At 34.8% G+C, this 17,948-nt stretch overlaps 1 protein-coding gene and 1 non-coding gene across 8 annotated transcripts in view; both read left to right on the forward strand.

Moving 5' to 3' along the window:
• Window positions 1–17,523, forward strand: part of DIP2 (disco-interacting protein 2) — a 437,652-nt gene extending 420,129 nt beyond the window's left edge. For 4 of the 7 annotated variants that reach the window (XM_076406731.1, XM_076406736.1, XM_076406735.1 and 1 more), the window contains 18 exons: window positions 3,781–4,037; window positions 4,422–4,567; window positions 6,089–6,260; window positions 6,320–6,661; window positions 6,932–7,072; window positions 7,134–7,283; window positions 7,343–7,475; window positions 7,532–7,692; window positions 7,755–7,986; window positions 9,791–9,924; window positions 11,136–11,387; window positions 11,455–11,678; window positions 11,970–12,161; window positions 12,224–12,510; window positions 13,573–13,803; window positions 13,863–14,058; window positions 14,117–14,326; window positions 15,865–17,523. In XM_076406731.1, coding sequence (XP_076262846.1) covers window positions 3,781–4,037; window positions 4,422–4,567; window positions 6,089–6,260; window positions 6,320–6,661; window positions 6,932–7,072; window positions 7,134–7,283; window positions 7,343–7,475; window positions 7,532–7,692; window positions 7,755–7,986; window positions 9,791–9,924; window positions 11,136–11,387; window positions 11,455–11,678; window positions 11,970–12,161; window positions 12,224–12,510; window positions 13,573–13,803; window positions 13,863–14,058; window positions 14,117–14,326; window positions 15,865–16,117 — 3,713 coding nt within the window. In that variant the 3' untranslated portion in view covers window positions 16,118–17,523. The remainder of the gene's footprint in view (window positions 1–3,780; window positions 4,038–4,421; window positions 4,568–6,088; window positions 6,261–6,319; window positions 6,662–6,931; window positions 7,073–7,133; window positions 7,284–7,342; window positions 7,476–7,531; window positions 7,693–7,754; window positions 7,987–9,790; window positions 9,925–11,135; window positions 11,388–11,454; window positions 11,679–11,969; window positions 12,162–12,223; window positions 12,511–13,572; window positions 13,804–13,862; window positions 14,059–14,116; window positions 14,327–15,864) is intronic. The other 3 variants (XM_076406732.1, XM_076406733.1, XM_076406734.1) reach the window with 3 other exon arrangements.
• Window positions 10,218–10,358, forward strand: LOC143199207 (U4 spliceosomal RNA). The gene has a single exon (XR_013006381.1). It is a non-coding gene; the product is annotated as a U4 spliceosomal RNA (small nuclear RNA).
• Window positions 17,524–17,948: the final 425 nt, after the last annotated feature.

Raw genomic sequence — 17,948 nt, forward strand, 5'->3', positions numbered from 1 at the left:
AATATCTGGACTGAGTGTGAATGCAACGTCCATACACAACCGATGAAGCAATAAAAACGAATAAACTGAAGATTCCTCCAGTTTTGCCTGAAATAGTCACAAAAAATCACAAAACTGCGTTAAAAGAAAACTACAGGAATCATTTAACAGAAGATACATTACTTTGAAGTGATCATTTCTGTCAATTGACGTTAACAACATGTCAAGTGCCGAAATAACACGTAGTTCAAACATAAACCACCATATGACCTATGGTATGTTTATATTATGTTAAAATGAAGTAATAGTTAAACACTTGTTAGTGATGACAAACTTGTATTGGCAAAAAGGTTAATACAGAATAGTTTATGATTTATGTCGAACTGTGTATACATAGTTACAAAAAATTAAATAATAGTATAAACAAAATGTTAGAGGAAGAAGAATTTCTTTCGCATTTTTTAGAACTAATTTTCATTATTTTCATTGTGAATTAGTAATAATTTTTTGATAAAGAAAAGATTAAATATTGAACATATATTGGGTTTACTCTTTAAGTACCAATTCTAATTCTTTCTGTCTCTTTGGCAGCATTTGAATTATAAAAACACATTTTATTCTACTTAAAAAGAGCCTGTAAGACGTATGCAAAATTCTTGAGAGCAATCGTGATAAGAGATTATTACTCTAACCTATAAACTATTGTGGCTGTATAATTAGCTGTAATTTTTAGATGTCCTATGATGTTAAAATAAAATATATTTGATAACACTTTTGTTCAATTATTTTATTTATTTGCTGAAATTTGTAAATTAGTTTTAGAATAAGACAATATTTTCCTTCTCATTTTATTCTAGTTAAAAAGAGACACAATCTGATTAGTTCGAACACGTACACAAATGAGCCTGTCAAAATCGTCCGGTTGTCAGACGTATGCAAAATTCTTGAGAGCAATCGTGATAAGAGGAGATATAAACTATTGTGGCTGTAGAATTAGCTGTAGTTTTTAGATGTACTATGATGTTAAAATAAAATATATTTGATAACACTTTTGTTCAATTATTTTATTTAGATTTGAATTTTGTTGTATATCAAAACCCAGCTGAACTAAAACTCAGAGTTGATGCGGCAACACTGCGACATTTTTACGTCACAGATTTAGATGACGTATGTACAAAATAACTTATACTAGTATAGAATAGACTGTAGTTAGCCATCTGGCATCAATTGGATCAAATGATAATCAAACGAAGTATTGGGTGGATAACTAAGATCGTGTAGGTGTGTCATAATGTCTCTATAGAAAAATAATAAGAATAGAAAGACAGTTTTTTTATGCAATTGATTGCCATTAAAATTTTCAATATCTTATCCTGATAATTTTTCAAATAAAAAACGCATTTATTGAGAATAATCGACACGGTATATATTAATCAAAATATTTTGTTTGTTTTTTTATAATATTTTCCCGTCTTTTTAACATGGCGATACTCCCATTCAAACTGCAACAGTATCTCCTTCACAATTATTCCAACATTATTACTGGCCTTTTTTGCAGCAATATGTCGTTCAGTTTTCGTTTTTTTTTTAAATATATTTTAAAATCTCCCTTTTACCTACTAGGATTTATCTCGATTGAACCTACTGTTTAACGTAGCTACCTACCAATTTTGGAGATTATTCCAGGCATTTCGTGTGGTTCCCCTCCTTTTGGACAGTTGATTCATGAACTGCTAAGCTGTCTGAAAGTACTTGGAGAGTTTGAACTGGATTTTCGTCCATTAAGTCCAACATTTGAGATATATCGGAGTTAGATTGTTTAACTGTTATTTCACCAATAGACATCGCTGATTAAAATATATGCTAGTAGTATTAGTTCTTGAAGAGTTTGAGCAAGATTTTCGTCCAATGAGCCTTAGAAATCACTGTCTTCGAACTGTCGTGGTCCTTCAAAGTGTTCTTTGTCACTGACATCCAAATAATCAGTTTTAAGTCGTTGAAATCAAAGCTATTATCGGAGTTAGATTTAACTTTTTCCACAACTTTAGTGGGAATTTAATAACATTAATTCTCGGGTATAATACCGAGTGTCTATTAATTTACGTGTATGCACTGAAACAGCGTGAACTCTTTGTACACCGTATCATAACTACACATTACTGTTCGTATATATATATGCATAAAAGCGAAGGTCACAAGCGCAATTAATGCAAAAAAACGACAGAACCAGGGTCAAAAACCGAATGGCTATTCAACAAACTAGTAACGCAACCTTTATCAAAAGAATGAACGTGTTCCCCGCATTCCTGCGAAATTTTACGTCGTGTTACTAATACCTAAATGAATCACCTTATCGTATAATTAACCGACTTCAAAAAAGGAGGAGGTTCTAGGTTCGACTGTATATTTTTTATGTATGTTCACCGATTTCTCCGTCAATTGTGGACCGATTTTCAAAATTCTTGTTTTATTCCAAAGAGTGCACTTCCAAGGTGGCCCCATTGGAACCAAGTCAGGATCAAATGGTGGAATCAGGGGAAATCAAGGGAAACCCTCAAATTTTAATGGCATGTACAATATTTTCACATATTTTTTTATCTAAAAGAATCACATATTTGTTTATAATGTTATTGCTGAACTGATGCGACGGGAGACACAACTTCTCAACGGTTAGAAGTTAGAGGATATTTCTTTAAATATTATGGGGACGTACAGACAACTAATTGTATACTTTGAAGTTATTTAGTTAAGCTGATGATGAAAGCGGGGACCGGACGACTATACCCTTCAGGGTTTTTTGAGGAGTTTTTTGTAAGGGTTTGCTTACCAAAGTCGTTCAGTGTAAAAGCCGATCAGTTTGCTTTTCAAGCACTAACCATATCATGTGGGGATAGAGCGTTCAGCTCATACCCTGAGGTCGCGGGTTCGATTCCCGGCAAGTTCAACACCTTTTTGTTGTTCTAGTTTGGTTAAAATACTTATCAGATCACCTAGGCTAAGTAGCGGACCTCGGGGCCTGAAGAGTTCCTTATTTTCAATAATCGTTTCTTTATTCCTATTTTTCATCATAAAGGTTGCACCTGTGTATCATAAAGGCACATTGTAATACCTAATAAAAATAACTGCGTAATTTATTAAATAAATATCTAACACCAGAAAGAGAAAAATAAAATATCTAGGAAAGAAAATTAAAACAATTTAATAAATAATAAGGAACTCACTAAAAAGTAAAATATAATCAAACTGTACATAATAATAATTGTTTTAATAAATAAATAAAAACCTTAGTTAACTTATCTACTACAAGTATTTTATATTCTACTATATACACACAATTTAGCTTAATACCTACTTCAATCTATTTTTCTATTTGTAATATTATTTTAACTACTACCAAACTGATTACTTTGAAGTCGGTGCCCAGCCCAAACAATACAAAAATAATAATATAATTTTGTGTCACATACACAAATTAGGAAGAAAACAAATCTTATTTGTTGCTCGTACAGTATTGTAAATAGATAAATAGATTTAAGTAGATATTAAGCTAAATTGTGTGTATATAGTAGAATATAAAATACGTGTAGTAGATAGGTGGAATAATGTTTTTATTTGTTTTTATTTGGTTATTACAACGACTATTATGTACATATTTTATTTTAAAACCTTTTTTCTGTGTTAAAAATCTAAGTTTTATTATTTTTTACTTTTTAGTGAGTTCCTTATTTATTCTTCGTCTAAAAAATGTATTTTAAGTTGGTTCAATTTCTTTTTAATATTTCATATCGTTTTATCTTCCAGGAAAGTTACTTAGTAGATCTCAGAAGATAGCCTACGCCCTGCTCACGAAGTCGTTCAGCAAAAACGGGGACACCAGCCTCAAGTCAGGCGACCGCGTGGCTTTGGTGTATCCCAACAACGATCCCATCAACTTCCTGTGCGCCTTCTACGGCTGCATCCAGGCGGGAATCGTTCCTGTCCCGATAGAAGTACCGATCACCAGACGCGACGCCGGTTCCCTTCAGATTGGATTCCTTCTGGGGAGTTGCGCGGTTCAGGTACGTAGTCCTTCCGATAAAACAGCCAACGCGCGTCATAGATGACGTCGAATATACTCACAGAATAGATTGGGCTTAAATGCTACAAAAATAACATCATAACAACAAATTTCCTTACAATTATACACAAAATAGAAAGCAAGAAAAGACTGTAATGTTTTTACCTTGGGCCCTCTAGTGATTCGGGCTCGCAAAACATGGTACTATCCAAATGCAGTTTCTTGAAAACTTTATAGTAATTCTAAGATAATGAAATATTGGTACGTGCTAACATCATAAATGTTAATGACTTACATTGGCTGTTTTATTGGAAGACTAGTTTTAATATTATCGAGTCATTACCGAACAGTGACATAATCAAGTTCGTTTTTGAAACCCCGCCAGGTGGCCTTAACGTCCGAGGCGTGTTTGAAAGGGCTGCCGAAGACGCCTTCGGGAGAAGTGATCCAATTTAAAGGTTGGCCCAAGCTGACTTGGTTCGTGACTGAACATCTGACCAAAACCCCCAAGGATTGGGCTCCACAACCTAGGTAAGTACATCATGATACGGGTTTGTTCGCCCGTCCAGAATGTTCTTTGTCTTCGGTGTCAAAATTACCACTTTTACCAGTAAACCAGTATTCCAGTAAGATGTTGAAATCGAACACAGCATTCGATGGCCTTTAGCCTTCTGTTTCTTCAAATTGAAGTAGATTTACTCTATACAAATTCAGACATTTTCAACGCATTGAAAATATTTTTTATTCACACTTCATCGAAATGGCACACATTGAAAAGTGAAGCCTATTAGTGAAGCTTCAAGATTGGGTTCCATGCATAGCAAATCCTTTAAAATTAATTTGTAGGCTGCTATTTTTTAACAAATATAATTTTGCTTTACGTATTTCAAAAATCGTCTTCAAAAATTGACGTTCCACAAAGTCATGGCGAAAATTATCAATGGAAAACGCATAAAAATCATGAGATTCATTAAATGAATGAACTCATAGCATAACAATTAGCCAAAGAATTTAAAATTTTCGACAATAAAACAAATACTACAAACCCCTACCGCCTACCTACCGATTCCGGTTGTGGATCTAAACTATTCTCCAATCCGCATAAACACACTCAAAAAATTTAATTAAAATCGGTCCAACCGTTTAGGAATTCAATTACATAACATACACACGTACTGAACAATCATATATAGAAAGACAAAGAAAGAAAGAAGCGCCGTTTTAAGGATTATCCAAGCACCTACTGATACTGGTAAAGGTAAACTCATAGTTAAACACTTACTGATGGAAAGTATCGAATAACATCAAAGCATTGATAAAAACCTGGTCTTTATTTGAAAAACATTGATAGGCTAATAGGATTGTTGAAGCTCTTTACACAATAATATAGATAATCAAAGACTGTGTTGTGGTTTTATTATTCTCTTTTATATAATGATTATTCAAAATTATTGTTCTTATTTTAAATCTATGCAAGTTGAACATTACTCTTTTGTAAATGAGCTTATTTGCACGTCTCATGTTATTTTAACTTCTAGTATGCCCTGCTTATTATTCGATTAACTGGCTTTTATGTCATAATCTGATATCTTTTGTATTGAGCCTATACAATCTACAAGCTAGGCTATTCCGCCTATAAAAATCCACTACTCTATATTATTATAATATCTGTTAAAATATCATATATTAAAACACTTGTTAAACCTAAAAGCCCTTGAAATGAAAATACATATATCCTTATGACTGCCCTATTCCTATCTACATCACTATTCGTTATTAGGCTCAAAATATAAATAGCAACCCTGATAAACTCTTTTATATTTAAATTAGCGTTGGGAACAATCGACTGAAAACAGTCGAAACACTCGATACTCGCGAAACAGTCGATAGTCAAAAAACTAGCGACTGAAACAGTCGATAGTAAAAGTAGTCAATTACTAAACAGTCGATAGTTACCAATCCTAATTTAAATGATAAAACGTGGATTACTTTATCGCCTTATAGTTTGATTATTAGTTATATTATCAATAATTTAAATTAATTTTCCTGTAGATTAAGTGATGACACACCAGCTTACATAGAATACAGCACTGACAGAGATGGTTCTGTTATGGGGGTGACCATTACCAGATCTGCCATGGTGCAACATTGTCGGATGTTAACCATGGCCTGCAACTATACCGAAGGGGAACACATGGTGTGCGTTTTAGATTTTAAACGAGAGGTAATACTCCTTCTAATATATGTAGCTTTGTCTTCATTCTATGATAACATTTCTAACAGGTGGGTCTTTGGCACTCCGTCTTGACCAGCGTGTTGAACGGAATGCACGTGGTGTACATCCCCTACGCCCTGATGAAAGCCAACCCCGCCAGCTGGATGCAAATGATCACCAAATACAGGGCTTGCGTGGCCGTGGTGAAATCCCGAGATCTGCACTGGGGACTTCTCGCCACCAAGGACCACAAAGATATCAACCTCAACTCGCTGAGGATGCTTCTAGTCGCCGACGGGGCCAATCCCTGGTCTCTGAGCAGTTGCGATCAGTTTCTGTCAGTATTCCAATCGAAAGGGCTTAGGGCCGACGCGATTTGTCCTTGTGCCAGCTCCAGCGAATGTTTAACTGTAAGTGCAACATATAAAGTAGGTCCAGGAAAATATATTGCTGTTTCTTTATCTCATATATATTATGTAAGTTATGTTAAAAATCATGAGTATTGTGACTTGACCTAAGAATTTTTCCCCATAAAAAAATTGTTATCACAAACATCAAGACATAGAATTATCTCTTATCAAATTAACAAAAGCCGTGTAATACTAAAATTGTGTAATACTTTTTCCTAAAACTATTGTAATACAAATACTGACATATTCTATGAATGGTTTCGAAAATAGGTATCGGTACGACGTCCCGGTCGAGGAGGGGTGAATTCCACGGGCAGGGGAGTCCTCTCTATGGCCGGGCTCTCCTTTGGAGTGGTTAGAGTAGACCAAGAAAATAGCCTCACGTCTTTGACACTCCAGGACTGCGGTCAGGTGAGTTTCACCCGTCCATAAACGCCATATCCGTTATAATATCGACAACTTGTTGCTTCAGGTCATGCCCGGATGTGTTATAGTGGTAGTCAAGATGGACGGACCGTCGTATCTGTGTAAAACCGACGAAGTCGGGGAGATCTGCGTTAATTCTGGCGCCACAGGTACCCAGTATTGGGGCTTGCCAGGTCTGAGCAACACGACATTCAAAGTAAGCTCGACAACATTGACTCTAGGAGCGCTAATTTAACTCCGCAATGTTCGCAACAGGTACAACCCCTTGGTACGGACGCGAAACCGATCTCCGACGCAGAGTACACGCGCAGCGGCCTCCTGGGATTCCTCGGGCCGGGAGGACTAGTTTTCGTCTGTGGATCCCGAGATGGACTGATGACCGTAACAGGTACCTTATCAGGATAACGAGTAACCGAACAACTCACGTAACCGTTCGTTTTATAGGTCGAAAACATAACGCCGATGATATAATCGCCACGGTACTGGCGGTAGAACCCATGAAATTCATTTATAGAGGTCGAATAGCTGTGTTTAGTATACGAGTGCTTCGAGACGAGAGAATATGTGTTATAGCCGAACAGAGACCCGATTGTAGTGAAGAAGAGGTATATAAACGAGTGACATCAACGTTAAATAACCGTCACCAATATTATTAATTTTCCTGCAGTCATTCCAGTGGATGTCCAGAGTACTCCAAGCGGTAGATTCGATCCATCAAGTGGGAATCTACTGTTTAGCGTTGGTACCCCCGAATTACCTTCCGAAAACGCCCCTGGGCGGCATCCACCTCTCCGAAACGAAGAGGAGGTTCTTAGAAGGCGCCCTCCATCCCGCTAACGTGCTGATGTGCCCTCATACTTGTGTCACCAACTTACCAAAACCGCGAGAAGTACATTTGGGTAATTATAAGTTATTTTCCGTTCTTTTTTTATGATTTCCTTTAGTTACTTCGGCATGATTTCAACTCATTTATCACCAAGTAAAATACAGAAATATTTTTGCCACATACATCTTCATTATTAACATTTCGATGGGTTTTTTAACAAGATTCTTAAGAAAATTGTTAAGTTAATATAATAAATATAATAAACCAAAACTAACATTAACTTAATGTCTTTAAACTAAACTAAATAGCAAATGTTTACACTTGAATATCAACCTATAGTCTATACAAAATATCTATTAATTTTGAGGGATATTACAATAGGTCCAATTTATCTAATCACATTTATCGCAACTTGATAAATTTAGTAGCATTTCTTAGCCACACTGTCTAAATATGAGAACAAGTACTAATCTGAAGAATTTTTAATCAGGATTACTGAATCTTACTTTCTAATGCATAATTAAACAAAGCCTATTTATAATCCTAAGTAGCTTCTCCATTGTTCATTGCAAATGACAAAGAATATTTTGTCTACAACAGCCTGCTTCAATTTGAGTAGCTGATTCCTTCCTTTCCTTCCTAATTCCTCGATATCACTTTATACCAAGTACATTTAAACGGCCTAAAACAATTTTCAATGATCTGCAACTTAATTTTTTGTTTGACATAAATCTTGTTCCAGTAATGCACACGTGTCCCCACCTTCAAATTTTATTCATTAATCAACTATCAATCAATAAAAGTGGTCACTTTTAAAACATCGAAACTATTTTATTGATGGGAAATACATTCACCATAAATTTCCCACAGCTATCAATAACTTTCAACATCTTCCTTTAAATTAAATAAGAAATGTAAAACTAATAAGTGTGGAAAAAAGACCTAATGATAAAGATATCACATAAACAAAGTTATAAGTTTTCGTTGCAGCATAGTTATGCCAAATTGCGCCAGCTATTGTAGATCCATCATCATTAATTCATACGCACAAACTAAAACTTTTGCTAGGGAATAACAAACATTTGTATTATTTATATTTTTTACGTTAACACAAGGAACAATATCCAGTACAATGACATCGGACGTCTGTCAACAACATAACTTTAAAAAATTTGCGATTTTATATCAGTATTACTTTCATTTTCTTTTTTTTTTCTTATTGAATTTTAAGAGTAGACTTTTTAACTTGACAAATACAGATGGGTATTTTAAAAGCTTGAAAAAGGTTTTTGAATTTGGCAAAAGACATAGTGGAAGACTAAAGAAGTATAATGATAACGCGAGATTAAAAGATTAAATACCATACCAACACGTCTCCGAAGCTACAACAAAATTGTAATCTTGTTCGAACACATTGCATTACATCATGCAACTGTCAAGTAAACGTCAAGTTGTTGTCATGGCAACGTATTTATTATGATGTTTTCTAAATAAAATATCAAAATGAATTTTATTTTAAAAGCGCTTAAATCTAACCATCAAAAATGTATTTCTTCATAAGAAGATGGACAAGAATATTCTGTATAAGGAAAAAATCTATATTCAGAGCACAAACTATTATCATCTATTAACTAACATCTGATTATTTTCTTATTGACGAGATGTCGAGTTGCAGCTCTTTATCGAATGTGTTGTAATGTCCGGAAATATTAGCGTAAACATCGAACACGAAACACCTTTCAAAAAAGTTCCTTCCACTAAACAAAATCGTTTCGGATGTTTACCGGGACAGTACACCAAATCAGGTCATTGTAACTAACAACCACAGCAATAGCTTCTGCTTCTGAGTGACTCCGCGATCCTTCTCTGCGTTTCAGCAAGCGACTGTGTTTCAGACGTGGGCCCCGCGAGTGTTATCGTGGGCAACTTGGTGCAGGGCAATCGGCTGGCGAGCGCGCAGGGCAGAGAAGTCGGCGGATTAGTCGAGGAAGATAGCGAATCTTCCAAAAAAGTACGTACAATATTTCTAATGTTTTAAATATCATCATTTTTCTCGTTAACTCTAATAATTAATCTAGATAAAAACTAATTCACCAAATATCAAAATAAACTTGTATTTCCCCCCAATAAATCATCTATTTTATTGATTCTCAATCTATGTAAATATGTAATGATTTACGAATGTCTGTCAATTGGACTTTATTACGACGACAATAATGACGTATAGATGGCGCCACTGATTAAATTTCGCTTTCACCAACCGAAGCTTCTAGAATTACAGGGGTTGAAGTGCATACTCTCGTTAGCTTTGCGCAGTGGCATTATCGTAACCGATGAGGTCTATCCGAGGTGCGATTATTGCTAGTTGAAAACTTTAACCAATACCCCGCCATGTGCACGTGAAATACCGTGCGCTAAGGCAATTTTTGATAGCATCATTTGATGCTTGTTATTTAATTTAAAATAATTCCTTTTTAACTGTTCATGGGTTTTGATAAAATGAATAAATATTTCAAATATATTTATTTAGTGCTACATTTTATTTACGTAAACGTTCTATCTAATGCCCTTAGTTTTTCCAAACATCATATTTTATCATACAATATACATTCTTAAGCTATATATTCAAAAAACTTTAGTTACCTAGTAACACTACTATTTCTATTTCATATTAAGCATTTCAGGAGCTCCCGTTTCCTAATATTATTTAAGACAAAACCCAAGCAGATATTACTAATCATTAAGCATTTGTCAATACTATGTTACCAAAATGGAAAGACTATCGTAGCTAAATTAATCCCATTATAGTTAGTGGTTTTTTAAATTGTAATGTAACTAATTCTTTTTATTTAAGAAAATTGATATTAAAAAAATTGTATTTAATTAAATGATCTGTTAGTAGCAATAAGAAAATAAAGACAAGACGCACTGCCAAAAGGGTTGCAGGGGGTTCGTTTTTCTCGTTGTCAGCAAACTGAAAATAAAAATATCGTGCATAAACCTGCAAAATAATCTTACAGCAAACAAGTCTAGTCAAAAATATTTTTCTACAATATAAATTATAGAAGGAATTTGAATGAGATGACTTTGTGACATATCAAATTAATGTTAACAGGTCGTAGGTGGCGCCATTTGTCAACAGTCAAACTCGATTTTGTTATTGTGTTACTTTTTTAAAGTTTTGCTTGCAACTAAAAACATTAATTGAAATTTAAATTTCAGCAACAGATGATTGCAGAAATTCTAAGATGGCGTGCACAAAGTACTTCCGATCATGTTCTGTTCACATTGCTGAATAGCAAAGGAGCGGTCGCTAAGGTGCTTTCTTGTTCCGAATTGCACAAGAAGGCAGAACGGATCGGTAATTTACTAGTAGAAAAAGGTCGCGTCAACACTGGCGATCATGTAGCACTGATCTTTCCACCCGGCTTAGATTTGATATGTGCTTTTTACGGATGTTTGTACGTAGGAGCGGTAAGTTTCAACCACAAACCGCTAGATCGATGTTCAAGTGTTTCATTGTGATTTCTGCATCGCCTAGGTACCGGTAACGATACGGCCTCCGCATCCTCAAAACCTCCAGACTACTTTGCCGACGGTCCGTATGATCGTGGACGTTTCCAAGTCGGTTCTAATACTTTCCACTCAGGCTGTGATCAAATTGCTTCGTTCGAAAGAAGCCAGCAATGTGGTGGACATCAAGTCGTGGCCGGTTATTTTGGATACGGACGATATGCCCAAGAAAAAACTTCCTGTAGCTTATAGGTAATGATAAAATGATCTATATATGTTGTTAAAAAGTAATCCACGTTTTTATACTTAAATGTAATGGAAAAAAAACAATAAAGTTTTTGGTAAACTGCATCAATTTCGACACATTAGACTTGTAAATTGTAAAAAGTTCTTTCAGTAATAATATACCATACATACAATATCCAAAGAAATTGAATTAATACAACATACAATTTAAAAAACGTGTTTGACTTTTGTAACGGAGATTTTATCGTCGTGATAAATTACATTTTAACGATTCTCACTTGTCAATTCGTTTTTCAGAGCACCGACAGCCGAAATGCTAGCCTACTTAGATTTCAGTGTATCAACCACAGGGATGCTAGCTGGCATCAAAATGTCCCATGCAGCCGTCACAAACTTATGCAAAAGCATGAAACTGGCTTGTGAACTGTACCCTAGTCGACATATAGCCCTTTGTTTAGACCCCTATTGTGGTTTAGGATTTGCTTTATGGTAAGACATCGTGTTTTTTTTTTAAATTTAACCGTTGCTTCATCCAGAATGTGTTGTTACAGGTGTTTAAGCAGCATATATTCAGGACATCATTCGATTCTGATTCCTCCATCGGAAGTGGAGGTGAATCCCTCGCTCTGGCTCACGGCTGTCTCTCAGTATAAAGTGAGAGACACGTTCTGTTCCTATGGGGTAATGGAATTATGCACGAAAGGCCTAGGATCCTCCGTTAGCCAATTAAAAACAAGAGGCGTAAACCTGGCCTGCGTCAGGACCTGTGTAGTTGTAGCTGAGGAACGGCCTAGAATTAATTTAACAACTAGTTTTTCCAAATTGTTTAGCGTAATAGGTGAGTCCCTCTCTTGTTTTTTGTGTAATCTGTTATAAGAGTATGTGATTGAATTTATTTTGAGATTTTTACTATAAATGATTATGTAAAACGCTATTTCAGGTGACACTCCTATTCCTTGTGCTAAAGTGTAAATAAAACTTGTTTTTCAACTTTATTTTACTGAAAAGTGTTCACAAAACTCATCAGTTGCTTGTTGAGTAATTGCGATGAACATTATTCATTCATAAACTTGCGTAAACAAAGAGTGCCTTGATGAAGAAAAAAGTATAAGAAATTGACATTTATACGAATTAACGTGATACGTCTGGCTTGAGTATTATAGTAAAAATGTCGTATTTAAGCTGAAACTCGACAAACCAATTTTTCAACTTCTGATCACACACCATATTCAACAAAAATTTTTATAAAAACATTCGAAAACTATTTGACCTCTCTGCAGTCTCAGAGGTCGTATAGTTTTTCTAACATGAAATGTAAATGCTTTCAAAATTATATAAATCCGAGTTAGCCGTGGAAAAGTGACTTTTATTTGTTATAGTACGTTGCCGTGGTAACTACGCTATGAAAGAAAATATAATTGCCATTCCAATTTAATCCCAATAAAGTTTTCTAATCCTTGTATATTATATGAATTCAACTTCCGTATATTTGTGTCCGCAAAACTCGAAAAGTAGGCGGTGAATTGACTTGACATTTGAACGGAACATTCTACGCTGTTTGCGAGGTTTAGATAAATGACAAGTTTAATTGTGATTATAAAAAAATTGGAAATTGGAATAAAAAAATTCAATGGGGTTAAAAATAAAATATCAACAAATGATTTTCACTAATTTTTTTTTGTTTCCGAAAAAATAATGGTGAGTTAATTTCTGACAGAATGTTGTTATTTATTTTGGAAATAATTAAATTTTTTCGTTAAATCTGTGTCCGCTTGAATATCTCACTTATTTTACTGAGCTAAAATGAAGTGTGGGAAACCTCAAAATAAATTTACCGTCCTTATGATTTTATGTTTAGCGAGGAAATTTAAAAATATCGAATATCTGTTTATTCACATAGGTTTAAGTCCCAGAGCAGTGTCAACATCATTCGGGTGCAGAGTAAACGTAGCAATTTGCCTGCAGGGAGCCTCTAGTCCTGAACCATCTACGGTCTATGTAGATTTGCGAGCGTTGAGGAACGATAGAGTGACGTTAGTAGAACGAGGCAGTCCTCACAGTCTTTGTTTGATGGAAAGCGGAAAGTTACTGCCCGGCGTTAAAGTTATCATCGCCAATCCCGATACCATGGGTATTTATTATGACACTAGCGCCATTTTATAACGTTCCTAAACAATCAACGTGTTTCAGGTCAATGTGGAGACTCGCACTTGGGTGAAATTTGGGTTCAAAGCGGTCACAATGCCAGTGGATACTTCACCATATACGGGGAAGAGTCGGGATACGGGGACCATTTCAGTGCGAGACTAGTCACCGGTAACACCGGAGAGGTGTATGCCAGAACAGGATATTTAGGCTTTTTAAGAAGGACGGAAGGTACAGAACGGTAAGTTCACGTAATATTAATCAGCAGAAGCTCGCATTTGTAAAAGTTATCTTTACAGCAGTAGCTCTGAAGAGACGATCTTGAACCAAAGCGACAATGAATCGGTGGGCTCGTCCCATTATTTGGTGCCGACCGATTCTTCCGAGCTTCATGACGCCGTCTTTGTTGTGGGAGCGCTGGACGAGACCATCACTTTAAGAGGCATGCGGTATCATCCCATTGACATTGAGAACTCGGTACTTCGATGTCATAAAAAGATTGCAGAATGGCAAGTTACATAAATACGATATACTTTTGCTTAACTTTAATTATTAGAGTGATGTTCATTAGTTAATATAAAATAGTAACCTACACTTTCCATGTTTAAATATACAAAAATTTCATCACCATATTCAAGATTCAATATATTTCAACTCTGAACTGTCTTGACACTCTGATAGAAAAAAAGTAGGCCTTTTGTTCTTCTGTTCTCTTTGCTGAGGGTCTCGCTATAACTTTGATTCTTATAATTTTCATCAATGGTTTTTCACTAATTAACAATGTAATATATTTTTCTGGCATCTATAATAATATAACCACCAGAACCAGAAAAATCTCTAAACTATAAAACTGTTGATTCATTCTTGTCTTCAACCGAGCAATATTGAGAATATTTTCATCAAAAAATCAATTCACGCTATGATACCGATACTTGAGCAAATGAATATGTCAGAAAATAGTCTTTTGGAACAAAAGATTGAGACAAAAACAAAAGATACATATTCAAACTATATGGTAAATGACGTAAGACCTGTCATCAATATTTGATAACAAATTGTCACGTGTAAGATTAATGGTACTGAAACGCTTTTCTTTTTTGATTTTTGTTTTGGGTCGATATGTGAGCTACCTTAAGAATTCACAATTTGTCAAATTTAAAGATATATTTAAGACATTTGAATTCCAACGATTGAGACTAGTTCTTAAAGAAAATGTACTATTAACCAAACCGGTGACAACTCTACAGATTCTTTCGTAATATTTGCCGCTAGTGGACAAATCTACTTTTATTATAAAATTATGTAAAAAAATTAGTATTCCTCTCATTATTCACGATTCAATATACTTCAACTCTGAGGTGTCTTGACGCTCCCTCATATTAAGATAAATGGGACTTTTGACACCTGTTGAAACCGTTTAAAAAACGGATTTTCAGATTATATATTTATTTATCTTTTATCTTCGCTAAAAAAAGCCTTTAAATCGTATAATTTCACTCAATAACCACTCTAAAACCCATTTAATATACTCCAACTATCAGAATTGTCTACAGATTGAAATTACAAGCAGAGATCATTCTAAAGATATTATGTTACAAGGATTTTTAGTAACTAAAAGTAGTGGTCAAAAAAACACTGCTTGAGTTGAACGTTCTAGAAGACTCATCCTCGTGTATCTGAGATTAAACTGAAATACCTACATGCCCCATTGTTAAAAACCCATGTACCCATGGGATTCTCTCTTTACTCGGTACCATTTTTGGTTGGCTAATTTCACCAGATGTTCAATACAATGTGATGTTATATTTTGTATCAAGTCATAATTCTTTTCCCATATCATAAATATTAGGAATATCTGTTAAAGGTCTAATAAATTACAAACAACGGAAATAATTCTACAATTAACGTAAACTTAAATTTACACGACTGCACCAAATATAAATAATTAAATTTGCCTCGCAACAGGATTTAACCCGCTAATTAACAAAAAAAATCAATTTTTCTATTAACGTCTAGGTCTTAATTTAAATACCCATTATTTTTTTAGTGCCGTCTTCACTTGGACGAATCTGCTGGTGGTGGTCGTGGAACTGGATGGCAACGAGAGCGAGGCCCTGGATCTGGTACCTCTAGTGACCAATACCGTGTTAGAGGAGCACCACTTAATCGTAGGCGTGGTGGTAGTAGTGGATCCAGGCATCGTGCCGATCAATTCGCGCGGCGAGAAGCAGAGGATGCACCTGAGGGACGGGTTCTTAGCCGACCAACTAGATCCGATATACGTGGCTTATAACATGTAACGAAAAGCTCACAATTTCTGTGTGAAACACGGAAAGAAACGACTCAAGCAAATGTCTGTTTGATTCACGAACGTCAAACGAAACTCGAACCAGAGAACCGACCCCGTTAGTATTCGTTACACCAGAACAATCCGTCAGAGAAAACTCACGTAAAATGAAAAGTTAATAACTGCCCCCCACCTTCCTTCATCCCCACTCGTTTTTGTTGCGTTTCCGTTAGAGTCGAAAGAAAATTGCTAGCCGACGAAGTAGCTTTTTAAAACAGGAAAGTACTGTATACCGTAAGGATTAAGTTATAAAACGCACTTAATATCTAGCACAACATTCCCCTATCGGAAGCACATTATCCCCAACACACCTACAGACAGAATAAGCTAGCAATATCTATCTAGTTAATCATAGTTTAAACCGAGATATTCGTTTGTCTTTCTCACCTGCCATATTAGTACGTTTATTTGAATATAACGAACAAAATATCTCCTCTAATTAATGTATCTATTTCCTAATCTTCAGTTTGGTTTGTTGAATGCAACTGTCTAAAAATTCAAAAACATTTTAATATGCAAGAAAAACCATCGTTATCTTTCAAGAGTGCTGTATATATTTATATGGATAACTTTGATCTTTTGTTTCAAAACAATGAAATTTGACAAAAAACGTATTTTGAATACCTTTCGGCTGCAATTGTTTTTGGGGCATGGACCCATAAAAATCAAGTGATGTTTATCTGGGTGGAAGTAAGGTCAGATAATTTATTTCCACCTTTTTAAATGTATTTTTTTCTTGGATAGAAACGATCAGCGAAAAAAAATTTGGTACCATTTTAGATTTATACTAAAAAAAAATAACCTTTTCGGAACATCTTACATTACACCCGATGTAAGGATGTTTTTATGTATGGGCCACCACGTAGGCCATCTATGTATAGTTCTTTATGTAATATTTAGAAAGAATGTACAGTTATTTTTACTTGTTTAGCTTCATCTTTCGAAAGTTTTTATTGTGCAATACTAAACTGAAGTGTATCGTTTTTGGTCTTTACTTTATCTCGTTATGCGTCATCACGATTTTTCCGTTTTTTTAAACCGTCGTTCTTGTGGATCCGTTCTAGTCTTGTTTTTTTTTTGTTTTCGGAAAAAATAAACTTTTTATTGGTTTAAACGTTATTGTATTTATTTTGACAGGATAAGGAGGAAAAAAAACCGTTTTCTATGCGTTAGTTTTGCACAAAGTCTTGAGTGTGACAATAGTTTTTATTTTGTATATATTAGTTAAATTAATGTAGCCCCCTAGGTATTTTAGTTAGATGTATTTGATTATTATACTTTTTTTTGTTATTATCTTGAAATCGATAAATTATCTACGTATTGTGGACACGTTGCAAATAATAAATGTATCTTTATAAATGTTGGTTTTATTTACCAACCAACACCAAAGCTGTTCTTTTCCCATTTTCCTTCGCCCTTCCATCCGTCAGATGTATCTGAATAGTTTCGCTATCGCAAAGATAGTTATACATACAACTGGCTGAAAAAACTGAACAACTGCTGTATTCGCCTGATTTAGCCCCATCAGTTTTATAACTATTCATTTAACCAGAAAAAAACAAAACCAAGGAGAATAAAGTTGAGTCGAAAAAAGCTTTAAAAGCAACAACAGGAACAAATTCAACAATTGTTTAAAAAAATGAATCTCTTCCAAATAGCATTAATGAATTATATACAAAGGATATCAATTTGAAAGGGATGAAATACAGAAAAAAATACATAACTCGTATGTTTGTAAGTCTTATTGTTTATTGATCACAGTAACAGACGAAGAAAAAAAACTA

Source organism: Rhynchophorus ferrugineus, unplaced genomic scaffold, assembly GCF_030347505.1.
Source record: "Rhynchophorus ferrugineus isolate W39M unplaced genomic scaffold, kcgeb_rfMv2 rfM6, whole genome shotgun sequence".
Lineage (NCBI taxonomy): Eukaryota > Metazoa > Arthropoda > Insecta > Coleoptera > Curculionidae > Rhynchophorus > Rhynchophorus ferrugineus.